This window comes from Trachypithecus francoisi, unplaced genomic scaffold, assembly GCF_009764315.1.
Source record: "Trachypithecus francoisi isolate TF-2019V2 unplaced genomic scaffold, Tfra_2.0 Lachesis_group0, whole genome shotgun sequence".
Taxonomy (NCBI): domain Eukaryota; kingdom Metazoa; phylum Chordata; class Mammalia; order Primates; family Cercopithecidae; genus Trachypithecus; species Trachypithecus francoisi.
In genome coordinates this window covers 56442997-56469797 of record NW_022681453.1, presented here as the reverse complement: position 1 = coordinate 56469797, position 26801 = coordinate 56442997, and the positions used below count along the sequence as shown (strand labels likewise).

Sequence of the window (26801 nt, the reverse complement as noted above, 5' to 3'; positions counted from 1 at the left end):
TTAGGCAGCACATGACTGTATGATGGTAGTAGTGTACTCGGGGAAAAATGAAATTGTTTTACAAAAATACCTCCCAAGTAGAAAGATGAAAGCATAAGAAGTCTGAGAAATAGTAGGCATTTAAAAAAAGATCTGAGGGCCAGGCACAGTGGCTCACACCTGTAATTCCTGCATTTTGGGAGGCTGAGGTGGATCACTTGAGGCCAGGAGTTTGAGACCAGCCTGCCAACATGGTGAAACCCCATTTCTACTAAAAATACAAAATAAAAAAAAAATTAGCTGGGCATGGTAGTGCACGCCTGTAGTCCCAGCTACTTAGGAGGCTGAGGTGGGAGGATCATTTTAAATCTGGGAGGTTGAGGCTACGGTGAGCTGAGATTGTGCCACTGCACTCCAGCCTGGTGGACACCAGTGAGACCTTGTTTCAAAAACTACATAAATAAATAAAAGTAAATATAAGGTCTGAAAGCACAGGGAATATAAAAGGAAAGCTCTTTCTTACAGAAGAATGCCAGATAGAGGTGTGGAATGAAAAATAGCTACTTACGGTATCACTCCACAAATGACTTGTTTTTTACAAAAGGAAAACTGTAATTATATGACAGACATTGACAATGGCCACCATCAAACTTAGCATCACTACAGCAGGAAAACCTGACTTCATGCACTTCCTGACACACTCCAATAAGCACACACATCACCTATGTGTGCCAAGAGAACCTGAGCTTGAGTCTGATCATCAGGAACAATCAGACATACAGATAATGGGGAACATCCTAAAAGACATCAAAAAAAGTCAACGTCATGACAAACAAAACAAGAAGTTAGAGTGACTGTGTCAGATTGAAAGAGGCTGGGCACAGTGGCTCATGCCCGTAATCATAGCACTTCAGGAGGCTGAGACGGGTGGATCATCCATGAGGCCAGGAGTTCGAGACCAGCCTGGCAAACATGGTGAAACCCTGTCTCTACTAAAAATACAAACGTTAGCCCAAGCACGGTGGCAAACACCTGTAATCCCAGCTACTTAGGAGGCTGAGGCAAGAGAATCGCCTGAACCCGGGAGGCAGAGGTTGCAGTGAGCGGAGATCGTGCCACTGCACTCCAGCCTGAGCGACAGAGCAAGACTCTGTCTCAAGAAAAGAAAAAAAGAGAGAACAGAGATTGCAGTGGGTTTAATGGCAGCTGCCAGAAAGATATGTTCATGTCCTAATCCCTGACTTGTGAATATGACCTGGAATGTGGAATGTGACTTGGAAAAAGAGTCTTTGCAGATGTAACTAAGCTTAGAATTTTGAGATGAGATCATCCTGAATTAGCTGGATGGCCCCTAAATCCAATGGCAAGTGTCCTTATAAGAGAAAGGGGATTTGACATAGACAAACATGGTAGAGACTGGAGAAATGCAGTAACCAGCCACCAAATGCCTGGGGCCACCAGAATCTAGAAGAGACAAGGAATGGATTCTCTCCTAGAGCCTTTGGAGGGAGCCTGACCCTGCTGACACCTTGATTTTAGACTTCTGGCCTCTAGAACTGTGAGAGAATGAATCTTTGTTGCTTTTAAGCCACCCAGTTTGTGGTAATGTCTTATGAGCCCTAGGAAACTAAAAGGTAGATATAATAATCAAATGCAACTGTATCAAGAAAATCTAAGCCAGGGGCCTGCATGGTGGCTCATGCCTGTAATCCTACACTTTGGGAAGCCGGACAGGAGGATGGCTTGAGCCCAGGAGACCAGCTTGGGCAACATACAGAAACCCCATCTCTATAAAAATTACAACCAAAATAGCCACAAAAGACATTACAAGGGCAACGAGAAAAATTTAAGTATAGACTGGACACTTAGATGATATTAAGTAATTCTAATTTTTTTTCAGGCATTATATGATATGTAGGAGAATGTCCGTATTCTTTGGAGGTACACACGAAAAATACTTATGGATTAATATGGATTAATCATGTAAATGTAAAGGATATTAACAAAAATACATCAAAATTTGACCAGAAAAACAAGCCAGGAGGTAGCTTAGAAAAGAATCAAAGGCCCTGGTGCTGTGGCTCACGCCTGCAATTCCAGCACTTTGGGAGGCCAAGGCAGGCGGATCACTTGAGGTCAGGAGTTCAAAACAAGCCTGGTCAACATAGCGAAACCCCGTCTCTACTAAAAATACAAAAACTAGCTGGGTATGGTGGTGTGCGCCTGTAATCCCAGCTACTTGGGAGGCTGAGGCAGGAGAATGGTTTGAACCTGGGAGGCAGAGGTTGTGGTGAGCAGAGATCGAGATCGTGCCACTGCACTCCAGCCTGGGCAACAAAGTGAGACTTTGTCTCAAAAAAAAAAAAAAAAAAAAAGAATAAAGAGGAAGATGGGAAGAAGACAAATCTCCTTGTTCTGCGACAAAGAGAAAGCTGCTCTGTTGACCTCCATTCTCGGACAGAACCGTCAGTCTCTGGGCTGGATATCACAACAGGTCATGGTTCCTTCTGGGTCTGGAAATGCTATAACTCTGCTAGCTTTCAATGACTCCCACCATTCCATTTCTGTGCTGGGACTTCTAATTTGCAGAAAGCTCAGAAATCATACTTATCAGTCAATGCAAATCCCCAACTAGGGTTGGCTGGGAAGGAGGCTTAGGAGTAACCAGACCTTTGGGTCACACCAAATCAAATCAAACCGTAACTGTCTACATAAGACAACAACATAAACCCTGCGTTAGTTTTTGGCTTCTTAGCAGGCAACATGACTTAGGCATGGTAGGAGGACAGGGAGGACAGACCCACAGAGCCCTAATCTGTGTACTTAACAAGCTGTTAAGTACTCTGGCAACTTACCTAACCCTTCTAAACCTCAAACCCCTCTGCTACAAAAGGAAGCTACTACTACAGCCCTCACAGAAGTGTGAAGATTAAATAAGACAAGGGAAGAAAACACCAAGGCAAGGTGCCTGGCTGGCCCTAGGAGCCGGCAGCCAGGGGAGCTGCTCAGTGGGGAGTGTAAGGAAAGGTTCCCTCTTGGCTTCTGTCCTGGCTCCCCCAGTAGGCAATAAAGGTCAACCAGCTTGGCAGCTGCACTTGATTTGAGACCCGTATCACCTCTCCCAAATACTGCTCCTGGAATGAAATTTGATAGACAAGATTTATTCAAGGGAAAAGTTTCCCTGATAAGATGTGAATTTCATAATGGTCTTATATCACGAGTCACTACCTCTCTAAGGAAAAACAATTGTTAAGAGTTTAGCCTATGTTAGCAGTTCTAGGCTTCATGTGATTAGGTCACTGACCTTCAAAATTAAAATAATATTGTTAAAAAGCAGCAGGAACTGTGCAGCCATGCCTGAAGAAGAGGCAGAGTTTAGGAAGCCGCTCCTCATATCCCAGGCTAGCACTGCTCAAGAACCTTTGCTTATGCAGTGAATGTGAAGACACTTTTAACACTGATGCTGGCCCAGTCTGACTCTGTGTGAGTCAGAGACCTGGTCCCACATTGATTGTACAAGGAACTAGAAACAGATGATATATCCCAGTGGAGGCAAAGGTCTCCAGGGGAGTTGTAAACTGAGCAGTTTATCTTTTTTTATTTTCAAAATTCTATCTATCTGTCCATCCATCTATTCATCTGTCCAACCATCCTTATAAGGCAGAATATCTTTGAGGAAGTTTTCTCTATGCATCATCCAAAGTATAACTTGATAATTAAAATAAAGTTGCAGGCAAAAGGGCCACAGTATGAGATTAAGAATATTAATAAAATAGAACAATTATAATATACTGTAATGAAAGTTATGGGAATCTGATCTCTCAAAATATCTTAATTTTTATTTTTATTTTTTAAGAGAGTCTTACTCTGTTGTGCAGGCTGGAGTGCAGTGGTGTGATCTCGGCTCACTGCAACCTCTGCCTCCCAAAGTTCAAGAGATTCTTGTGTCTCAGCCTCCCAAGTAGCTGGGATTACAGGCATGTACTACCACACCCAGCTATTTTTTGTATTTTTACTAGAGACAGGGTTTCACCACGCTGGCCAGGCTGGTCTCAAACTCCTGACCTCAGGTGACCCACCTGCCTCAGCCTCCCAAAGTGCTGAGATTCCAGGCCTGAGCCACTGTGCCCAGTAGATATCTGAATCTTTTGGACTACAGTTGACCTTGGGTAGCTTTGACTCTGCTTTTTCTTACAGTCCTTATCTGTTCCTGAAACTACGTCATGTAGTTACTTGCTTGTGTGTCCCCTCTCCATCCCCCTAGAATGTAAACTCCATGAAGGCAGCTCTGTTTGTCCTGTTCACCTCTGTATTCTTGATGCCTCAAACAGTACCTGGCCCACAGCAGACCCTGAGTCATTATCTGCTGAATGAGGAACTCACCTGGCCAGACCCTCACTTTAAGATAGGGGATGCAACGGAATACTATGCAGCCACAAAAATGGACAAGATCGTGTCTTTTGTGAGAACATGGATGGAACTCCAGGCTATTATCTTTAGCAAACTAACCCAGGAACAGACAACCAAATACCGCATATTCTTACTTGTAAGTGGGAACTAAATGAAGAGAATTTATGAACACAAAGAAGAGAACAAAAGACTCTGGGGTCTACTTGAGGGTGAAGGGTGGGAGGAGGGAGAGGATCAGAAAAAATAACTACTGGGTACTAGGCTTAGCACCTGGGTGATCAAATAATCTGTACAACAAACCCCTGTCACATGAGTTTACCTATATAACAAACTTTCACATGTACCCTTGAATCTAATTTTTTTTTTTTTGGAGTCTCTCTCTGTCACCTAGGCTGGAGTGCAGTGGCGTGATCTCAGCTCACTACAACCTCTGCCTCCCAGGATCAAGCAATTTTTCTGCCTCAGCCTCCCAAACAGCTGGGATTACAGGTGCCTGCTACCACGCCCAGCCAGCTAATTTTTGTATTTTTAGTATAAACAGGGTTTCATCATGTTGGTCAAGCTGGTCTCAAACTCCTGACCTCAAGTGATCTGCCTGCCTGGCCCTAAATGTAAAGTTAAAAAAGTTAAGTAAATAAAGTATTGATTTAATTAAAAAAAAAAAAAAAGATCAAGGGAGGCAGTACTGTTAGACATTTCTAAAAACCTGGGCTCCAGAATTCAAAGCCCAGTTCTGCAAGTTACTGGCCCTGGAAACTATTATGGGCAATGACCTACTTTTTCTAAACTGTAGTCTCCCTATCAGAAAATGAAGACAATAAGAGTCTCCACTGCATAGGACTGCTATAAGGATTAAACAAGATGATGGATGTAAAATACTTAGTAAAATGCTTGGCACATGGCAAGTGCTCAATGATGGCTGCGGTGATTATTACAATTATATGACTGTTCTCACTTGGCAGATGAGGCCACTGAGGCCTGGGGATAAGGGACTCTCCCAAATTACCCAGTCTCATGGCTAGTGAGACGTGGGGGTGGGTGCTATAGAATGCTTTTCTTTTTTTTTTTTTTTTTCCTTTTGAGACAGAGTCTCACTCTGTTGCCCAGGCTGGAGTGCAGTGGGGTGATCTTGGCTCACTGCAAGCTCTGCCTCCCAGATTCATGCCATTCTCCTGCCTCAGCCTCCAGAGCAACTGGGACTATAGGCGCCTGCCACCACGCCTGGCTAATTTTTTATATTTTTTAGTAGAGACGGGGTTTCACCGTGTTAGTCAGGATGGTCTCTATCTCCTGACCTCGTGATCCACCCGACTCGGCCTCCCAAAGTGCTGGGATTATAGGCGTGAACCACTGCGCCCAGCCACAACACTTTTCTAAGATTACAGAGCAAACAAGAGGGAAGGCCTGAAATGGGGTTGCAAGTTTCTACTCCTAGGCTTTCTCCCTAGACTGCCTTTTCTCTTTTTGCACTTACCCTTACCCCAATCCAAATATCCAATAATCTTATCTAAACCCAAAGGATGCCTTCTTAGAAAACATCATCAACAGCACACATGAGCAATTTGATGTTCTAGGGCAAATCTGATATAAACTCCATTCTCACACACACCACACCAAGAATTACTTACATAAATCTGTCCCGTACTTGAGTCCCACTTTGGGCACCCAGCCCTTGCTTCGAAAGTAATGGTAGGCCATGTAGGTGGTTCTGAATGTGGGCTGAACTACAGTGAAAGCTTTCCAGAGTTTTACGATCGTTAAAGGCTCCTAAAGTTATTTACAAAAAACCAAAAGCATTACTGTGTATGCATTCTCTCTCCGTTCAGCCAGAGCGTCAACATCTATACTAAGTGTGGAGCTGAAGCAGCGAATAAAACGCAGTTCCCCCAGCACAGCAATTTATTTATTTTATTTTTGATCAGAGTCTCGCTCTGTCACCCAGGCTGGAGTGCAGTGGCACGATCTCGGCTCACTCCCAGGAGAGCAATTTAGCAAGAAGGTCTGGCCCTGCACTGTCCAGTGAGGCAGCTGCCAGTCATACACACCTAGTCTGAACTGAGAGGGGCTCTAAGTGTAAAATACACACTGACTTCCTACTCCGTATGAAAAAAAAAAATAGGGAATATAAACTATTTCAATAACTTTGAATAAGTTGGGTTAAATAAACTGTGTAATATTGTATTAAAATTCCACCTGCTTTTTAAAAAACGTTTTTAATGTGGCTACCAGAAAATCTGAAATTATATACACACAGCTCCCATCTGAGGCTCTCACTGTCCTTCTATTGCACAACACTGCTCCAGAGAACTTAGAAAAGGCAGCATTTGAGGCCGGGGGCGGTGGCTCAAGCCTGTAATCCCAGCACTTTGGGAGGCCAAGACGAGCGGATCACGAGGTCAGGAGATCGAGACCATCCTGGCTAACCCGGTGAAACCCTGTCTCTACTAAAAAATACAAAAAACTAGCCGGGCGAGGTGGTGGGCGCCTGTAGTCCCAGCTACTCGGGAGGCTGAGGCAGGAGAATGGCATAAACCCGGGAGGCGGAGCTTGCAGTGAGCAGAGATCCGGCCACTGCACTCCAGCCTGGGTGACAGAGCAAGACTCCGTCTCAAAAAAAAAAAAAGAAAAGGCAGCATTTGAGCGCGAGAAGTAGCGAGGGAGTGGTGAGGGAAAGGGGCTGGAGGGGGGGGGTGGTGTGCCGGGAAGGACATTCCAGGCAGAGGAACCAGCTTGCAGGGGGCTCACTGTAACAAGCCCACCAAGGCTAGAGGGCAGTGCCTGACAACATTTCACAGATCTTTAATGAGTAGCTACTCTATGTCAGATCACGTTCAGAAAAACAAAAAATAATTTTATAGTAAAACTTAAAAAAAAAATCCAAAATTTAGTGTTTGAAACTAGAGAATTTGTTATCTGATGGCACAAATTAATAATTAACTGCTTATAAGACAACTTTGTTTTTAATGTGGGAGTCAAAGAGAATGAGAATGGTTTGGTCTAGAGAACATTTTGATGTATCATTACCAAAAATACGACAACAGAATAACTAGGTAAGTTTGGAAAATTTTTGCTTCATTTCAGTAGTTACTGAAACAATCAATTTTTCAGCTGATTTAAGGCTTAGTCACTCAGTGAGACTAGCTCAGTTTGTCCCAGCCTAAGATTATAATACAATAGGCTAGAGTTTTCTTTTTTTTTTGCAGTTGTTCCTAATGCAAAAATTCCATACCTGTGTGACCTTGTGACCCCACTGCGAGTAAACACTCAAACCCCTCTTCTAACAAGCAACAGTCTCATAGAGAAGGTTAAATTTCCAACACAGCCCAATGTTGTTCAGATGTTGAGGCTTTTATGTCACAGCTGTAATATTCTGACAAATTTCAGCTAAGGCCCATGAGAGGAAGCAAGGTGGGGCTAAGAATGGCCACCATTTGGGAAAATGAGCCATTTGTCAGGCAGACACTGCTTCCAAACCGCTAGAATACCCATGAACAATATTTATGCAATTAGAATGTGATGAATGATTAAATTATGTGCTCCCAAGAGCCAAACAGAATACACCTTCTCTGTTCCATTTACTGTTCTGTTTACTTTTCTCTTTTTCATTTTATTTGAATTATTTTACAATTATCTTCTTTTTTTTTTTTGAGACGGAGTCTGGCTCTGTCACCCAGGCTGGAGTGCAGTGGCCGGATCTCAGCTCACTGCAAGCTCCGCCTCCCGGGTTTACGCCATTCTCCTGCCTCAGCCTCCCAAGTAGCTGGGACTACAGGCGCCCGCCACCTCGCCTGGCTAGTTTTTTGTATTTTTTTTTTTAGTAGAGACGGGGTTTCAACGTGTTAGCCAGGATGGTCTCGATCTCCTGACCTCGTGATCCGCCCATCTTGGCCTCCCAAAGTGCTGGGATTACAGGCTTGAGCCACCACGCCCGGCCAATTATCTCTCTTCTAAAGGCAGCAGGCTACAGCACAAAGTCATGGGCTTTGGAGTTACTTGGACTAGCTGTGTGACTTTGGGTACATTACTTATTTTCTCTGAGCCTCAGTTACTTTATCTGCAACTTCTTACCAGGTGGCAGTAAGGACTGTAAATAGTGCATGTAAAGTACCTAACATATAGCTTTTACCATAGTAGGTGCCAAATACTGGTAACTTTTACTTTTGCTAATTTTTAATACTATTCTGACACAGATGTCCTTTTTTTCTGAGACAGAGTCTTGCTTTGTCGCCCAGGTTGGAGTGCAGTGGTGTAATATCCACTCACTGCAAGCTCCGCCCCCTGGGTTCATGCCGTTCTCTGCCTCAGCCTCCTGTGTAGCTGGGACTACAGGCGCCCGCCACCTCGCCCAACTAATTTTTTTGTATTTTTAGTCGAGACAGGGTTTCACCGTGTTAGCCAGGATGGTCTTGATCTCCTGATCTAGTGATCTGACCTAATTATTACACAGTATAACATACTGTACCTCACCTAGTTTCAAGGAATGAAATGCAAAAAGGGGTCAAAGATGCCTTTTGCTCAAAGAGTCCCACCTCAGAACCCAAATCCAAAACTTGAGAAAAATTCAATTCCTATTTTATTCAGTAAGAGTAGAAACATTTGTATTAATGCAATATAGAAATTAGTACAACCTGCTTTTAACAATAGGGAAATTTTAAGTGGATTGTATGTAAACAAAGCATCTTACCTTCTCGTAGTAAATACTTAAACATCCCAGAGCATAGACCAAGAAGAAGGCCTGAAAATACAGAAAGCAGAAAATGCTCATTACAAATAGTTCCACATTCTTGTGAAACTATTTTACAGACTGATCTCTTTTCACTTCAAATACAAATTAATGCTCTTAAGTCATCATCAAAAAGGTCACATATTTTTTATATAAATGGTTCATTTGAATGTCTTAGATTTTTTTAAAAAATCTAAGAAAATACAAATGTTACAAACTGGTTTAAATCAATAAAAAATAAAAGATTTTTATGAATGTTTCCATATTTATTTCCTAAAAAACCTATGTAACTGAAAGATGACGTTAACAGCTGTAGCAATAGAAACTGTTGCTCATTGGAGTTTCTCCCTGTACAATTAAATAACCATATTTAAATTGAGAAAAATATATATAGAAAAAAATGTGTGAAAAGTATGGGGCAGTGCTGATTTTGCTTACCTGACAAAATACTAGTTTCCCAGTCATCTTTGGTGAAATGATTTTCTAGAACCCTATGTTTGCACTGACCTCATATAATGACATATTTTTACTGTGTGGGGGGAAGGCTGTAGGAATGGCAAAGAAAATTGGCTCCAGTAGAATACAATCACATTTAAATGGAAATGAAAATGGCTTTCTGTTAAAATAATACACTGCCAAACAACTGACACCACCCAAAGAGACATGTGTTGTAGGCTTTGCCTATCCAGGGCGCTTAGGGTCTACAGATACCACTGAAGGGACTCCCATGAGATTTGTGCACAGCAGGTAGTGACCAAATGGTAGCCAGTGGTAAAATGGGGTTACATTTCCTTTTAAATATGAAGGTGAAAAATGAGATTTATAACCAAACATCAAATATTCTGCTTCGGCTCTCACTGCTGCTTCCAGCAGACACAGACAAGGAGGGGTCCTCTTGTGCAGTGTGGGAGCAGAAACATAATCCCCTCCCTGTCATGAGCCTTGAGGTTTGTGTGCAGCAACAAGGCACTGACAAACTGCTCATTCAGCTTGTTTCCTCACTGTCCTTCCATCCCACCCCTAATCCAGCACACACAGAATAAAAGACAGCACAAGTAATATGGGTGGAAGGACTTCCAAGCAGTGAATACCTTGTCATTCTCTGCCTGGCTATCTGATGACATCCGTCTTCACAGGAGCAGTTCTCAAAGGGTGGTCTGGGGATCCTGGGATCCCCAAGACCCTTGCAGGAGGTCTCAAGGTCAAAACCACTTCATAATAATAACGTGGTGTTATCTGCCTCATTTGTGCTCTCTCCAGTGACTATAAAACGTGTGATGGTCCAAGATTGGAGCCAGAAGCAGATGCAAGAATCTAGATGACTTTCAGGAAATCAGACCTTAAAGCGACTTGCAAAAATGAAAAACGAGGCCTCTTCTCACTAAATTTTTTGTTTTGGAAAATATAGTTATTTTTCATAAAAAAATTATTTATGTCAAGGTATGGGTTTTTGTTGTTGTTGTTGTTTTTAATATGGAAGGCTTCACAAACTTGTGTCATCCATGGGCAGGGGTCATACTAATCTCTGCATTGTTCCAATTTTAGTATATGTGCTGTTGAAGACATCACTATTATTTTTAAATGTGTTAAACAGATACTCAACATTTTTGTTTTAATTTATAATTTGATAAACACTGACAAATATGAGGAACCACTACTTTAGTTTTACCCAAACCCAAATCTAGAGCATTTCTGGAGACGAAGGTGGTCACCTTCTATTCCACTTTTCCTATCGCCTTCCTGGTCCCAGCCTGTGGGTGGCTCCTTCCTGCCTCCTCTGACACCCTCCCTGTTCTGAGCCCTCTACAGTCCACTCTCCACAGCATCCAGATTCATCTTCTTGGCACATGAAGATCATGTCGTTCCCCTAATTAAAACCCTCCAAAGAGATTTCACTGCCCTTAGAATAAAGTCCAAATTGCTTGCCACCAGCTCCAGGTCCCTGCACGATCTTACCACTGCTCTTTCCAGACGTCCTGGCTGCACTTCTGTCTCCTGAAGACACTAAGCTCATTCAGGCCTTTGCCTCTGTAATCGCTACTCCTGCTATCTGGCATGTTCTGCTCCAGACTCAAAGGCCACTTCTCGGAGAGGTCTTCCTTGGCCACCAAGTCTAAGTAACCCACATCCTGATCATCTCCAGAACACTTACTTTTTGTCTGAAAATCGTTCTCTTACATGTGTTCCTCAGACTAGAACGTAAACTCTGGCAGAACAGAAACTGCCTGCTGTTCCCTTGGCCTAGAAGGGGGTCTAGCACATGTTGGGTGTTCAATCCTTGTGCTGAAAGACAAAAAAGACAGGTCCCCAATCCTGCCCTTGGCTTAGGCCCCAACAGCCAGAGCCATCCTACAGCAGGTCTCTGCACCTCACTCAGCTCATCTCTTCTCAGTGTGAACATCGTGTTCCACTTCTTTCACTGCTGTTGACAGCCCTGCCAAGTGGCCCACAATTTTATTTTGACCTTTTCTCTTTCCATCACTCACTATTTATTAATACAGAATACTGTTTTTCAGATGGACTACAGGCCAAAAGGTGCAATGGAAAAGATAAAGTTGTTTCCTCAACACAATTTGCACTTCTTCGTTCAGAATACTGTAACACAAAGAATGAAGTTTGAGATCTGTCAGACCTGAGCTCAAATCGTCATTGTTAGCTAGGGCCTTGGAAGTATCACTTAAATTCTCCATGCCTCATCCATACAATGGGGATCATAATCCTTTCTTAGCTAAACATTTTTTTTTTTTAGCTAAATATTTAATAAGATTAAATCACACAAAATTTTTAAATTTTTTAAAAAATTATATTTTATGTTCTAGGGTACATGCTCACAACGTGTACGTTTGTTACATACGTATACATGTGCCATGTTGGTGTGCTGCACCCATTAACTCGTCATTTACATTAGGTGTATCTCCTAATGCTATCCCTCCCGCTTCCTCCCACCCCACAACAGGTCCCAGAAATCACACAAAGATTTAATAAGCTATGAAAAGCACCTAAAAGCTCAATTAATTTTAGTTTTCCTCCTTTCTGGAACTCCTGACCTCAGGTGATCTGCCTGCCTTGGCCTCTCCAAGTACTGAGATTACAGGCATGAGCCACCGTGGCTGGCCTTAGTTTTCTTCCCTTTCTAATAACTGGATAGCATAGCCTGGAAAAAAAGTTCAATCCCATCCTTGCCTAATAAGAGATTCTTTCCTGATATCTGCTAAAATATAAGTTCCTCAAAAACTGATGTGTTTTCATTATCAGCAAGCATACATGAAACCCAAGAGTGAATGAAACCAATTATCTCATTTTTATTTGCTTAAAATGGTGATTGGCTTTTACCAATCTATGCAAAATGTGACTAGGCACTTATCACAGATGGAGGGGATCTTAATTCAATTGAGTTGGTTTTATTTAAAATTAAATTATCAGTAGACTAGAGAGGTCTGTAGAGGTTGACAATCATATCCCCTGCAATCTCATTATTAAGTTTTACTTTCACAGTACTAATAAGATGGAAGGATAAGTTTAATGATAGTTTTTAACATCATACTGCTAAATGTAGTTAGGGCCCTCAAGTGTTGTAATGGAAAAATAGATCTCAATAACAGATCCCTATAAAACAATGGAATACATTAGCTAACTGGCATGGCAATCTAATTATCCCTGAAATAAATACTCACAGAGTGAACACTGAATCATCCCCATGTCCAGTTCACCAAAAGTACGGTTTAAAATGTCACTGGCTAAAAGCAGAGGTAAGGAAGATGTTGCATGTGGAATATGCCATCTGGCATGTGTGAATACAGTTGGGGGGGCCTAACCAGGAAAAAAGTGTATTCAACTAATGTGATCTAGTCACTGTGTGTGAAAGACCTAGTCACTGTGTAATACTTCCACCATTTAAGTAAAAGATCTATTTTGTGATCATCATCAACAATTTAGAGACAGAGTATGTATGTCCTATCAGGCAGAGAATAAAGGCAGGAACCAAATGAGCACCTATTACATGTGCCAGGAACTGTGCTAGTCATTGTGTATACATCACTGAATGTCATTAGCTGCTACATCAATTCAAGCAAAAATAAAGCACAATTTCCAAGAAGTGTTTTTTCTTGTGAGTGCTAGCCCTCCCTCAGCACACACACGTCTTTCTCCGAACTGCCCATAAAACACATCGCATTGATGTTCATTTTAAATTTACAGAAAATATATTCATTTAAAAATATCTGCCATTTTGTGAACTAAAGCTATGTCTTCACTCCACCCAGGGAAGTTGGCTAGCTTGGAGAGGGATGGGGACACAATGAGGAATATACATTGCTAAGTGTCTTCCAGGACAGAGAGACGTCACACATATCACGCTGCATTCAATCCTATCTTCCTCTGAAGGAGAACATTACAGCTGAGGAAACCGAGGAATGCCAAGAACACTGTCTACTGTGTGTTATACTGCATGTGGCAAATTTTTTTTTCCATTTCATCTTTTGCCTGTAATTTTGCCTTTGTCTTTAATATAGAGTTTTAAATCTCTAGGTAATGAAATCTATATATTATGGCCTCTTAGAAGAACTTATCCATATCTCAAAAATACATAAAACACAGGCAGGGTGGCTCACACCTGTAATCCCAGCACTTTGGGAGGCCGAGGCTGATGGATCACTTGAGTCCTGGAGTTCAAAACCAGCCTGGGCAACACAGCAAAACCCCATCTTTACCAAAAATACAAAAATTAGCTGGGCGTGGTGGCGTGTGCCTGTGGTCCCAACTACTCGGGAAGCTGAGATGGCAGGACTGCTTGGGCTCAGGAGACTGAGGCTGCAGTGAGCCGATACTGTACCACTGCACTGCAGCTTAGGTGACAGAGAGAGCCCCTGTCTTAAAAAAAAAAAAAAGGCCGGGCGCGGTGGCTCAAGCCTGTAATCCCAGCACTTTGGGAGGCCGAGACGGGCGGATCACGAGGTCAGGAGATCGAGACCATCCTGGCGAACACTGTGAAACCCCGTCTCTACTAAAAATACAAAAACTAGCCGGGCGAGGTGGCGGGCGCCTGTAGTCCCAGCTACTCGGGAGGCTGAGGCAGGAGAATGGCGTAAACCCGGGAGGCGGAGCTTGCAGTGAGCTGAGATCCGGCCACTGCACTCCAGCCTGGGCGACAGAGCGAGACTCCGCCTCAAAAAAAAAAAAAAAAAAAAAAAAAAAGCATAAATAATTATCCTTGTTTTCTATTTTAAATTTCCCTTTATATCTTTAATTGACTTGAAATTTATTTTGGTGTATGTTAGGAGATGGGATTTTAGCTTTGTCTCTTCCAAATGGCTAATCAGCTGTCCCAACACCATGAATCTTTTCTTCACTAATATGAAGTGTTATTTTTATTGTACCCTGAAATCCCATCTATAAATGGGTCTGTTTGTAGACTGTGGCCCAATCTTTCCTTTCCTATACCAAGACTATATTGTTACTTTATGTTTTATTAACAGCTGCAGTAAGATCTCCTTTTTTTTTTCTTTTTCTTGGCTACTCTAATGATTCCAAGTGAACTTTAAAAATTAATAAGGCCTACAGCCATGCTACTCTGAACGTGCCTGATCTGGTCTGATCTCAGAAGCTAAGCAGCGTTGGGCCTGGTTAGTACTTGGAGGGGAGATTGCCTGGGAATACTGGGTGGTGTAGGTTTAAAACAAGGATCAATGAAACAAAGAGCAAAACTGCAGTTCTTCTCTCTCCTGCCCGCCAGCACACAAAGGCTTTTAAAACAAAACCCGATCCTCAAAGCAGTTCACCCGAAGTTTCCTGTGTGTCTGGGTATATAAGCAGAATATAAATATGTTTACAGATAAAAATTAGAATAGTTTTTCAAACCTTAATCAAAAGGCTCTGCTGTAAGTATATACTCTTGCTAAAAGGACCCAAAGTGTCTCACAGTTGAAGTCTCTGGAAAATTTTCAGAAGTTTAGACAGAAGGAAAGTCACTGACCTATTGTAGGGGAGGGAGACTAGTCAAACAACATAGCAGTAAAAAATAACTGCAAAATTCTAGGGAAGAATCTTAGACATTCTAATCACTGGATTCTGATACTTGGAATCCATATTATGGACACTAAGAAGGGGAAAAAGAAATGTGGAAAAAACGGATGAGGTACAAAATGGAAGAGCCAGGCACAAGAAGATGGGTAAACGAGACCCAACTGAGACTGCTGCTGTCAGGCACACGGAGAGCTGTCGCCCGACGCTGGCGTGCCTCTTTGTTTCCAAGCATTCCCACCTAGTCCTCCTGTGTAGGGACCACTTTCTTTGTTTTCTAAATGAGATAAATTTTCTCATGCACTTTAAAAGCTTTATAACTATATACGAACAATACACAAAAGTACCAGTAAGGTAGCCTCCAAAACCAGAGTTAGACTAAGAAATCGACATGCATCGGCAAACTCAGAGCCACAACTGAATGGTATCAACACAGTTACAGAATGTGACACAGAGTGAGTGAGGAAACTCAGCAAATGGGGAGTCTGGTGACGGTGGCAAGGTCTTCACACTGCACACAGGATGGGACTCTGACTCAAGGGTTCGGTGGCAGACCAATGCATGCAACACACTACCTCCAGTCTAGATGTTAGCAGCTCTTTGTTTGATATACCTCAATTCAATGGTGGCTTTTCAAGAAAAAGAATAAATGCTACTACATTAAGTAAAATAATTAAATGAAAGACTTACAACAATCTTAGAATCTTCAGTATCAAGTTAAAAACAGTTTATCCCTCCTTGGGGAGAAGGACACGTGGGCCTGACATCCTTAAGCATTTGGATTATCCAGCTCACTCCTCACGGGCTGACTCTGTGTTCGCCAAGCAGCCTTCCAATTATATTATCCTTTGGCACCTGAATTTTCTACATGAAGAGAATATGCCAATATGGAAAGGCAGGTGGTGGGGCCTTTGCTAATGTTAATAAACTCACACTCTAGTTTATTCCCCAGGCTGTTGTGAGCACACTCAGCCTGAATGTTGCTCCTAGAGCTCAAGTCATTTTCTGTGCTCTAACAAATCCGAACTTCTTAGTCCCTCAAGCAAAGGATTAGACCTGGAATGCAGGGCCCTACTGGGATGCTGCCATGGAGGGAATCCTGCTGGGAAAGAGTGAGTTGGTCTGCACCACCCCTATTAAATCTCCTCCCATTAGTTTCCCAACAGCACACACAGGGATAGTTAAAATTAAACACAACTACTTTGGAACCTGGGAAATTTAAATGTTAAATCTCCTTAACCTTCAAAAGTTGACTGCCCGGCAGGGTGTGGTGGCTCATGCCCGTAATCCCAGTACTTTGGGAGGCCAAGACGGGCCAATCACTTGAGGCCAGGAGTTCGAGAGCAGCCTGACCAATATGGCGAAACCCCATCTCTACTACAAATACAAAAATAAGCTGGGTGTGATGGTGTGTGCCTGTAGTTCCAGCTACCAGGAGGCTGAGGTGGGAGGATCACTTGAACCCGGGAGGCAGAAGTTGCAGTGTGCTGAGATCACGCCACTGCACTGCAGCTTAGGTGACAGAGCGAGACTCTGTCTCAAAAAAAAAAAAAAAAAAAAAATTGACGGCCCTAACTTTATGACAGCATTATACAACTGCTTTTAATTTACAGTGAAATCAACTTTCATTTGATTAAAAAAAAAATTCGGTCCCCCAAATGAATCTATTTTTCACTGGATCTTGCTAATTAAAAAGCATTTGATTAAAAAATTAGCCAGATGTGAGGTGGCATGCCCCTATAGTTCTAGCTACTCAGGAGGCTGAGGTGGTAGGATACCTTGAGCTCAGGAGTATGAGGCTTCAGTGAGCCACGATGGTGCCACTGCACTCCAGCCTGGGCAACAGAGAGAAACCGTGTCTCTAAAAAATATAAAAACAAAAAATTTAAAGAGCAAAGCATTTGAGCGTTTGCGTGTGTGCGTGTCCACTGAAGGATGCAGAAGACGGAAACAGAAATCTTCAGAAATAACTACTCAGAAATAACTAAGGTAAATATAGTTTATAGCTCTTCAATTACTCTATGCAAATTTCCAAATCTCTGTTCTGAATGAGTCAAGGTAAAGGCATGAAAACACCCCTACAGGGCTGCATGTCCACATCTGTGGTAGGCTGCAGACCAAAAGCTTCCCATGTCAGTGCCGAGCAGACTTCTAAGTCAGCTGTGTATTACCACTCTGAGTCCCTTAAGAGAGCTGTCGGGAATCACCACAGCAGGGGTGAGACCCCATTCTGCCTGTGCTCCTGACTGACATTCAGTCAGCGGGTACATGCAGTGCATCAAACATGGTTGATTCATTCAAAAGAAATCTGCCAAACAGAACAACAAGTAGAGCTAGGTTTAACAGTATGCTCCCTGAAAACTTCTGGAACACATCTCTGATAAGTTCTCAGGTGCCAGTCAGTTTCTAAGAAGGCAGAGTATCCTCATCTCCTGTCTCCTATTATTCTTGCCTTTCATCAGGGAGTGTTCAAGAGGAGGCAGCAGGCAGCAGCAGCCTTTAAAAAATTTGTCAACAGCCTGTAATCCCAGCACTTTGGGAAGCCGAGGAGGGCGGATCATGAGGTCAGGAGATTGAGACCATCCTGGCTAACACGGTGAAACCCTGTCTCTACTACAAATACAAAAAAAAAAAAAAATTAGCTGGGTGTGGTGGTGGGCGCCTGTAGTCCCAGCCACTTGGGAGGCTGAGGCAGGAGAATGGTGTGAACCTGGGAGGCGGAGCTTGCAGTAAACCGAGATTGCGCCACTGCACTCCAGCCTGGGCGACAGAGCAAGACTCTGTCTCGGGGAAAAAAAAAAAACTTGTCAATAAAAGACAGCAGTTGGTCAACTGGAACAGTGCGGCTGAACTCACAGTATTTGACACCAAATATACTTCGCCTCCAGCTGCCACCTCCCAGGCCAGGCCTCCAGCCCACCCTCCATACTGATGCTACCTCTAGGCACTCCACTCCCCTACAGAACCCCCTGCAGTGTCCTGCTGCCCCAAGACCAGGCTAGACCCTGACTCACGGACACACCCTCCCCCATCTGGTGTTCTTTTTGGCTGAGCTATCTGGAAGAGCCTTTGCTACCCTGTGTCCATGCGGCAAGCCCCATCTATCCTTTACTATCCTCAGCTATCATGACTACAAAGGCTTTCCACCTCAGCCCTGCTGGATGGTCTCCACCAGCTTCTGTGCAAATTCCCTATCTTGTACGTTAATTCATTTAACAAATAATTATTACGCACCTAATAGATGTCAGGCATTAGGCCCAAGGAAACAGGAAGAGCAATACTGACAAGATCCATATGCCACACTATGCTTATCACACTGAACTGTAATGATTTCTGGGCTATCTTTAAGACAGAAGTCACATTCTACTTATTTCAGTATTGGTAGCCCTTAGCCCAATGCCTGGCACGTAGTATGTATCCAGTGGACATTTTCGTGATTGTAAAAAATAAGGTTCCAACTAGCTGCTAATCAGCTTTTACAAGTAACTTAATAATGACAAAAATAGCAGGCACTAACATTTATTGAGCATCTACTATATTATCATGTAAATGGGTACTGTCCTGACCCAATTACATGTATTATTTAATTTCCAGAACATCCTATGAACAAGATGTTACACAGCTCCCACTTTACAGAGAAGAAATCTGAGGCTCTGAGAGGCCAAACATCTAAAGAACGGGTACACACGGGCTGTCTAGTAAAGATCTTCACAAAGCTGGGAATGCCTACGCATGTGCTGTTCAATACAGTAGCCAGTGGCCACACGTGGCTGTTCAGTGTTTGAAACGTGGCTGGTGCAACCAAGAAAAGGAATTTTGAATTGTATTTTAATTTAATTTAATTTAATTTAGTTTTTGAGACATAGTCTCACTCTGTCGCCTAGGCTGGAGTGCAGTGGTGCAATCTCGGCTCACTGCAACCTCTGCCTCCCGGGTTCAAGCGATTCTCCTGCCTCAGTCTCCTGAGTAGCTGGGATTATAGGCGTGTGCCACCACAACAGGCTAATTTTTGTATTTTTAGTAGAGATGGGGTTTCACTGTGTAAGCCAGGATGGTCTCGATCTCCTGACCTCGTGATCTGCCCTCCTTGGCCTCCCAAAGTGCTGGGATTACAGGTGTGAGCCAGCACACCCGGCCCCCACATTACTTTCCTGTGGTCTCAGCTATAAAATTACCAACATGGATGTGTTCCACAGCACTTCCTGGGACCTACCTGTATGCCAAGAACCACACTGGACACTGCAGGAACTATCAAAGAAAGCCATCACAGAGCTCCTGGAGGAGAGGGGAGCCCAAGGGGTGCTATCTTCAAAGGCAGAAAGGACATTTCTGTGTGCACTATCAACATAAGCAAGAAAAGAGGGACTGAGCATAAAGTGACCACAGGTTAGAGGAGCTCCAGATAACCAGGACAATATGATACCGTTTATGGAAGGCCACTTTTAGCCACTTTTTAAATTTTTTTTTTTGAAACAGGGTCTCGCTCGTGCAGTGGCGTGATCTCGGTTCATTAAAGCCTCAACCTCCCAGACTCAAGCAACCCTCCCACCTCAGCCACCCAAGGAGTTGAGACTACAGGCCTGTACTGCCACACCTGGCTAATTTTTACATTTTTTGTAGAGATGGGGTTTTGCCATGTTGCTTAGGCTGGCCTCAAACTCCTGGCCTCAAGCTATCTGCCTGCCTTGGCCTCCTAGAGTGCTGGGATTACAGGTGTGAGTCATGGCACCAGGCCCAAGCTAACTTTCAAGAATGTAGCTACTGCATTAAGTAGAGGGATCCTGCAGAAGGAAATAAATCCATTCACTTAATTAGCAGTCACTACATGATCTGAATCATGTAGCACAGTATATGAAAAGTTGAGACTCCATGAACATACCAAACAATAGTGACTTGTACTCTTTAAGTGGATAAATTATAAGGTATATGAATTATAGTATTTTTCAAAAAGCTAGTGAAAATTAGTAACAAAATATTCAGCCAATCCGAAATCCATTTTTTTCTTCTTTCCACCCCCTTACCCCCCACATCACCAGTCAGCATCTGTTAACAATCTGAAATCTTTTTATTCTTTTTTTTGTTTGACACAGTCTCACTCTGTCACCCAAGCTGGAGTGCAGTAGTGCAATCATGGCTCACTGCAGATGCGACCTCCTGGGCTCAAGCAATCCTCCCACACGCAAGTGGCTGGACTACAGGCATGAGCCATCACACCTAGCCATCAATATAAAATCTTTTTTTTTTTTTTTTTTTTGAGACAGAGTTTCACCCTGTCACCCAGACTGGAGTGCAATGGTGCAATCTTGGCTCACTGCAACCTCCGCCTCCCAGGTTCAAGCAATTCTCCTGCCTCAGTCTCTTGAATAGTTAGGATCACAAGCATGAGCCACCACATCTGGCTAATTTTTGTATTTTTGGTAGAGACAGGGTTTTTACCATGCTGGCCAGGCTGGTCTCGAGCTCCTGATCTCAGGTGATCTGCCTGCCTCGGCCTCCCAAAGTGCTGGGATTACAGGTGTGAGCCACTGTACCCGGCCTAGCAATCTAAAATCTTAACAAGAAAAGTAGTACTCAGAAAAACACCTTTAATCTTCTGTGGAATGACTGCAAACACGTATCTTAGAACTGATGAAATAAAGGCTGAGGAGTGAAATTTGGGCAGGTCTACTTGGGTGCTACACATAATGATTTCAATACTGACTTACAATATTCAATAACTGAATTATGTACAGAACTACACTGTGAGGTAGGTTCACATATAGTGTAGTTCAGGCCCAAAGACCAATAGCCGAAATGATAACATGTTGAAAACATACCTCTTCTAGGCTGAGTTGCAAATACTCAAAGATCCTATATGGATTTCTTCTGCATATTAATCTGTTTCTTTGCACCAACTAAAGAGAAAGAAATACAATATATACAGAACAAACGGAAGCACTACATGTCATAGAGAATGTATTTTAAAATGAACATTTTTCTTATAAATTCCCAGGATTCACATTCTATTGTGCTAATATTATAAAGAAATGATTACAACAAAAAGTTGAGACAGACTCTTGCTCTATTGCCCGGGCTGGAGTGCAGTGGTATGATCATAGCTCACTGCCGCCTCAAATTCCTAGACTCAAGCAATTCTCCTACCTCAGCCTTCCCAGTAGCTGGGACTACAGGCGTGTGCCACCATGCCTGGCTAATTTTTTGTAGAGAGAGTTGCCCAGGCTGGTCTTGAACTCCTGGCCTCAAGCAACCCTCCCGCTTCAGCCTCCCAAAGCGTTGATTATAGGTGTGAGGCACCATGCTTGGCCAAGAAATGCTTTTTTATTACTTGTGTGGAAAAGGAAGTTTTAATCTTTTCACTGTGAAGATTCTGGCTTATTTTCTTTTTCCCCTGTGAATTTTTCCTGCAGTTGTAATCATTTTGCTGGTGAATTTTATTTTACCTATTGCTTTTTTCACCTAATTGTACCTAATAAGCATGTGCCTATTTTTTTTTTTTTTTTTGAGACAGGGTCTCACTCTGTTGCCCAGCCTTGATCTCCCAGGATCAAGCAATCCTCTCACCTTAGCCTCTCGAGTAGCTGGGACTGGTATATACCACCACACCCAGCAATTTTTTTTTTTTTTTTTAGTAGAAATGAGGTCTTGCTATATTGCCCTGGCTGGTCTTGAACTCCTGGCCTCAAGTGATCCTCCTGCCTCGTCCTCCCAAAGTGGTGTGAGCCACTGTGGCTGGCTCCTATGCTCTTAATATGACTTCATAAACCTCATTCTAAGTCTACATGATATTGCTTTGAATTGGTACCTCATATCCCATTTAGCTATTAGATTGTTTCTAATTTTTAGCGATTCCAGACAGCTCTAGGGTAACTCTGACAGCAAGTCCCCTAATGACGTAGCTCTTACCCAGTCTCCCTAGGCTTTTCTCGTGATGGCTGACTTCCACACGTGAGCCCTTCTCACTCAGCTGTACTCAAGATCAGGTGTAATTATCACCGCATTTTGTTTTCTCTCAAATAAAGGAGAGAACACCATTGGCCCTGCCTTAATTTTATAAATTTTTTAAAAGTTATTCACCAACTTTAGTGTTTTAGTTGAAATGGCCCTCACAGCTGCTGTGGCCCAGAGCCTGCTGCTTCCCTCGGACCTTACAATAGGCCAACTACCAGCTGCAGGCAAAAGACATCCCTATTAGCCAACATCTCTAGGAACAGATGGCTTTGGAGGAAGCAATTTACTTTCTCCTACTTACTTCCTCATTTGGGGCATCCTCCCTCTCGCTCATGGCACACTCCGCTTCCTCGACGAGCACGTACTCATGGTCAGGCCCTCTGTCCCCAGCATGCAGGAGGCCGACGTGCTGGCTGCCGTCCTCATGGTGAGGGCCACACTGGAGGATGAGAGCATCTTGTTTGCAGCAACAGACTTGGGGCAGAGGTGCAGTGTCCTTTCTCACACTTTTCTCAAAGCTGTCTGTTGTTGGGTTGCACCCAGAGCCCTCTTGCAGGCAGCCTAACGGCTCACTGGGATCACCCATACCACCTGACTTTCCAGAGTCCCCGTTTACCACAGAAGGTCTCTCTCCCCCTGCTGTGCCTTCCATGTTAGAAACCATTTCAGAGTTAAGCTCGTCATACACTTGAGCCTCTTCGTTCCTTTTCACAGGAGGACGCTCAAGCGGTTTCGTGTAATCCTTGAGAATTCTGCACACTGTACTCTCATCCTGCCCCTGTCTACGCATCAGCTCTGCTGCCCACTCAACACTATGCTGATACCTGCAAGACAGAAATACTGTTGGAAACAGCACTCAAATTTCAAAATTGAAAAAACAAAGCACATAAAAAAGACTGGAAGGTGACACACCAAAATGTTTACAGCATTATTTGTGAATGGTACATTATAGATAAATATTTTTCTTTTTTATACTTTTCAGCATTTTCTTTTTTTTTTTTTTTTTTGAGACAGAGTCTGGCTCTGTTGCCAGGCTGGAGTGCAGTGGCACGATCTCGGTTCACTGCAACCTCCACCTACTGGGTTCAAGTGATTCTTGTGACTCAGCCTCCCAAGTAGCTGGGACTACAGGCACCCACTACCACACCTGGCTAATTTTTGTATTTTTAGTAGAGACAGGGTTTTGCTATGTTAGCCAGGAAGGTCTCAATCTCCTGACTTCGTGATCCGCCCGGCTCGGCCTCCCAAAGTGCTGGGATTACAGGTGTGAGCCACTGCATCTGGTCTCTGTATTTTCTAAGTGTTCTGCAACAAGCATATGCTACTTCTTGTTTCTTTGCTTTTATAATATAGTTTCATTTTATTTGCTTTATTTAAAAAAGAAAACCCAGTTTAACAAACTATGAAAATTTATCTAATTTAAAACTGGTAGATTAAGTGATTTAAATAAATAAGCAGAAAAGAAAAAAAAAAAGGCCATCCTTTATCAGGATTTTTTCGTATTATTATTACTATTGTTTGAGATGGAGTCTCACTCTGTCACCCGGGCTGGAGTGCAGTGGCACGATTTCGGCTCACTGCAACCTCTGCCTCCCGGGTTCAAGCGATTCTCCTGCTTCACCTTCCCCAGTAGCTGGGATGACAGGCTTGTGCCACCATGCCCAGCTAATTTTTGTATTTTTGGCAGAGACGGGGTTTTACCATGTTGACCAGGCTGGTCTCAAACTCCTGACCTCAAGTGATCTGCCCGCCTTGGCCTCCCAAAGTGCTGGGATTACAGGTGGAAGCCACCGCTCTCGGCTTGTTTTCTATTATTTTCAATTTTGGATCTCATTATGTTCTCAGATAGATATGCCATTCATAACAGAAAGAACTTTTATTTAGTATTGGAAAGCAAAATGAGAATTTCAATAAATATTCATCACAGTGCCTACTAACCTCTTTACAGGATAAGGAGAGAAATGATTTGGCTTATGTAGATTCATTCAAATATTCTCAGAGAAATAGCCCCTTTCTCCACAATACTTTTCAGAGTAGATTTTAATGACAAAATTCATGTTAAGTTTCTAAAACTTGAAGCTAACACCCAAGTTACAAAACACTTCCCAAGTTACAAAAAGTTATAGGCAAAACAATAGGGCAAAGCATCTATGCCTAGGCTGCTGGGATGTGTTCATGTGATGTGAGAACTACCAGATGCTGGAAATCTGAAGATCAGAAGGTCAAATACATTGTGAAACTCAAGTGCTTTTTGCCTGGACCTTCAGTGATCAGTCTGAAAGACATCCAAGACAACACATGGCTTGAGAGAAGGCAGATGTAATTTTACTTTTCACCTGCTTTTACCTGGTTAAGAAGACTGAATAGTGCTTGATTCGGCAGCACATATACTTAGAATGGCCCCTGCGCAAGGATGACATGCAAATTTGTGAAATGTTTCCAAAAAAAAAAAAAAAAAGACTGACTATGTCATAGTTTATAAACTGCTATATCTCACACAATTTAACAAGGACACTGGCTTCTGCTATACCGATTCCTAAGAATCCCGAAGCTGTCCATACCCTGTTCACCCCACGTAAGGATAAACATCAGGGATGTCTCCCTATATACTGGGAATTGTATCCTAAAGATTAACACCTGGTAAGGCTACCCTAATACCTGAGAGACAGTACGACACCGTGACTTTGGTACTGCACATTTTGTGTCCAGCCCTGTTACTTATAACTGTGTGGCAATGCAAATTACTTAACTTCTCTGTGCTTCAATTTTCCCACCTATAAAATGTGGAGATTAGTACTACCACCTCAAAGGGATCTTGTTATGTATTACTTTTAAAACCAGCAAAAAGAACATAGCTGTGCCAAAACCAGTAGGTTGTCTTCTCACCTGGAACATGGCCACCTATGCATACGTTTAAAAGAACTGTCATGTGAGAGGTCTAAAAAGAATGTCAGCTCTTTATATCAACAAAAGCATTGGTTCTACAGGGTCTATAAATTTCCTTTATTTGAATACAAATTTTTGTGACAATATATTTTTCTGGGGAAGGGACCCACAACTTTTGCCAAATTCCCTAACTCAAAACACATGAAAGAACCACTGATTTAAAGGGTCAACAGTTCCTCCTTTGACCAGAAGATCTGGAACGAAGCGAGCGCACAGACAGCACTGCTCTGCTCCTTGCAGCAGAGCAGTCAAAGCAGACGTGGGTTCCAATCCTTGCTCCATCACATTCTCATATTAACTGCATGACCCCACCTCTCTAAAGCTCAGTGACCATCTATAAACTAGGGATAACTGCACCTACCTCGTGGCGTTGCAGCAAGGATTAAATAAGACACGTAAAGTGCATAGCCCATAAGAAGTGCTCAATCAATATTACCGTATCATTGTGGAGTTTTTAGGAGTGGCTTGAAAAATAAATCAGACTCAGCAGGGCGCGGTGGCTCAAGCCTGTAATCCCAGAACTTTGGGAGGCCGAGACGGGCGGATCACGAGGTCAGGAGTTCGAGACCATCCTGGCTAACACGGTGAAACCCCGTCTCTACTAAAAAATACAAAAAGCTAGCTGGGCGAGGTGGCTGGTGCCTGTAGTCCCAGCTACTCGGGAGGCTGAGGCAGGAGAATGGCATAAACCCGGGAGGCGGAGCTTGCAGTGAGCTGTGATCCGGCCACTGCACTCCAGCCTGGGTGACAGAGCGAGACTCCGTCTCAAAAAAAAATAAATAAATAAAAAATAAAAAAAAATAAATCAGACTCAATATACAGTATATTGAAAAAGATGTTAATGAATGGAAATGTCTTAATTCGCTGTTCTTTGAGAGCAGAGGCAGCAGTGCGGGGATGAACACAGCCTCTGGAGGTCTAGGTCCTGGAGTTGGCTCTTCCGTGTGGCTCTGAGTTAAGCCACTTAGTGCCTCTACCTCTGTGCTCTTCTGCCATACACCAGAACCAGGCCACACCTGTGTTCCCTTTTCAGGGTCTCAGAGGATCTCTATGAAAGGTCAAAGGAGACTGAGGCTTGAAGAGCATGTAGAAGCCTCCAAGTCAGACATGATGAAAAGAGCCACAAAAACAAATGACTAAGACAACAACATATGGGTCAGAGCTGAAGGCGTCCTCTAGCTGGCTGGCAACACCTTAAAAAGCTAAGTCCTGCTGCCATCAATCCCAGATGCTGGAGCAGTTGCAGGAAGAGAAATGAGAAGTAAAAAGCAGAAAGCGTAAGGGGGAGCGTGGCAGAAGGACGAGGCAGCAGCCACAACTGGAAGCGGTGACAGGACTGGGGAAAGCAGCACCATCCAGGACCGCAAGGACACAGAACATGCCCATCCAAACATGCCACTGATTCTCATGTTTCTGCACCCTTGAACACACACCTCTCCTATTTGCACAGGGCACCGTTCTCTACTGTTGTACCGATGAAAGCCCATTTATCACTAGAAGTGCACAGCAGAGTGGTTTAGAGTGGTTAGTGCACAGGTTCTGGGGCCACAGTGCCTAAGTCCACATACTGACCCTGAGCAAGAAGCTTCACTTCCCTGTGTTCAGTTCTTCCACTTGTGGAAGATGGGTAAGAATGGGACCCACTTGATGGGAGTGATGTGAGGACCTGAGACGACACACAGGCCCAACACTGGCACGATACTTAGCACTGGAAGGTGCTCGGGGAGTGCTGGTGCGCACACCCACATCAATGCCTCCCAGGCTCTGGCCCTGAGCC

General features: G+C 43.3%; 1 protein-coding gene, 1 non-coding gene and 1 pseudogene across 10 annotated transcripts in view; 1 reads left to right on the top strand and 2 right to left on the bottom strand.

The window, feature by feature from the left end:
- Window positions 1-26801, bottom strand: part of TSEN2 (tRNA splicing endonuclease subunit 2) — a 49009-nt gene that overhangs the window by 8108 nt on the left and 14100 nt on the right. For 7 of the 9 annotated variants that reach the window (XR_004437020.1, XR_004437021.1, XR_004437023.1 and 4 more), the window contains exons 5-8: window positions 22380-22902; window positions 20947-21024; window positions 9074-9124; window positions 6018-6156 (exon numbers count right to left, since the gene is read on the bottom strand). Coding sequence is in view for 6 of the 9 variants with exons in the window: in XM_033210714.1 (XP_033066605.1) it covers window positions 6018-6156; window positions 9074-9124; window positions 20947-21024; window positions 22380-22902 (791 nt within the window). In the remaining 3 variants the exon portion in view is untranslated. The remainder of the gene's footprint in view (window positions 1-6017; window positions 6157-9073; window positions 9125-20946; window positions 21025-22379; window positions 22903-26801) is intronic. The other 2 variants (XM_033210717.1, XM_033210718.1) reach the window with 1 other exon arrangement.
- On the bottom strand, window positions 10580-10681 carry LOC117084634. The gene has a single exon (XR_004437556.1). It is a non-coding gene; the product is annotated as a U6 spliceosomal RNA (small nuclear RNA).
- Window positions 14664-14782, top strand: LOC117084754 (annotated as a pseudogene).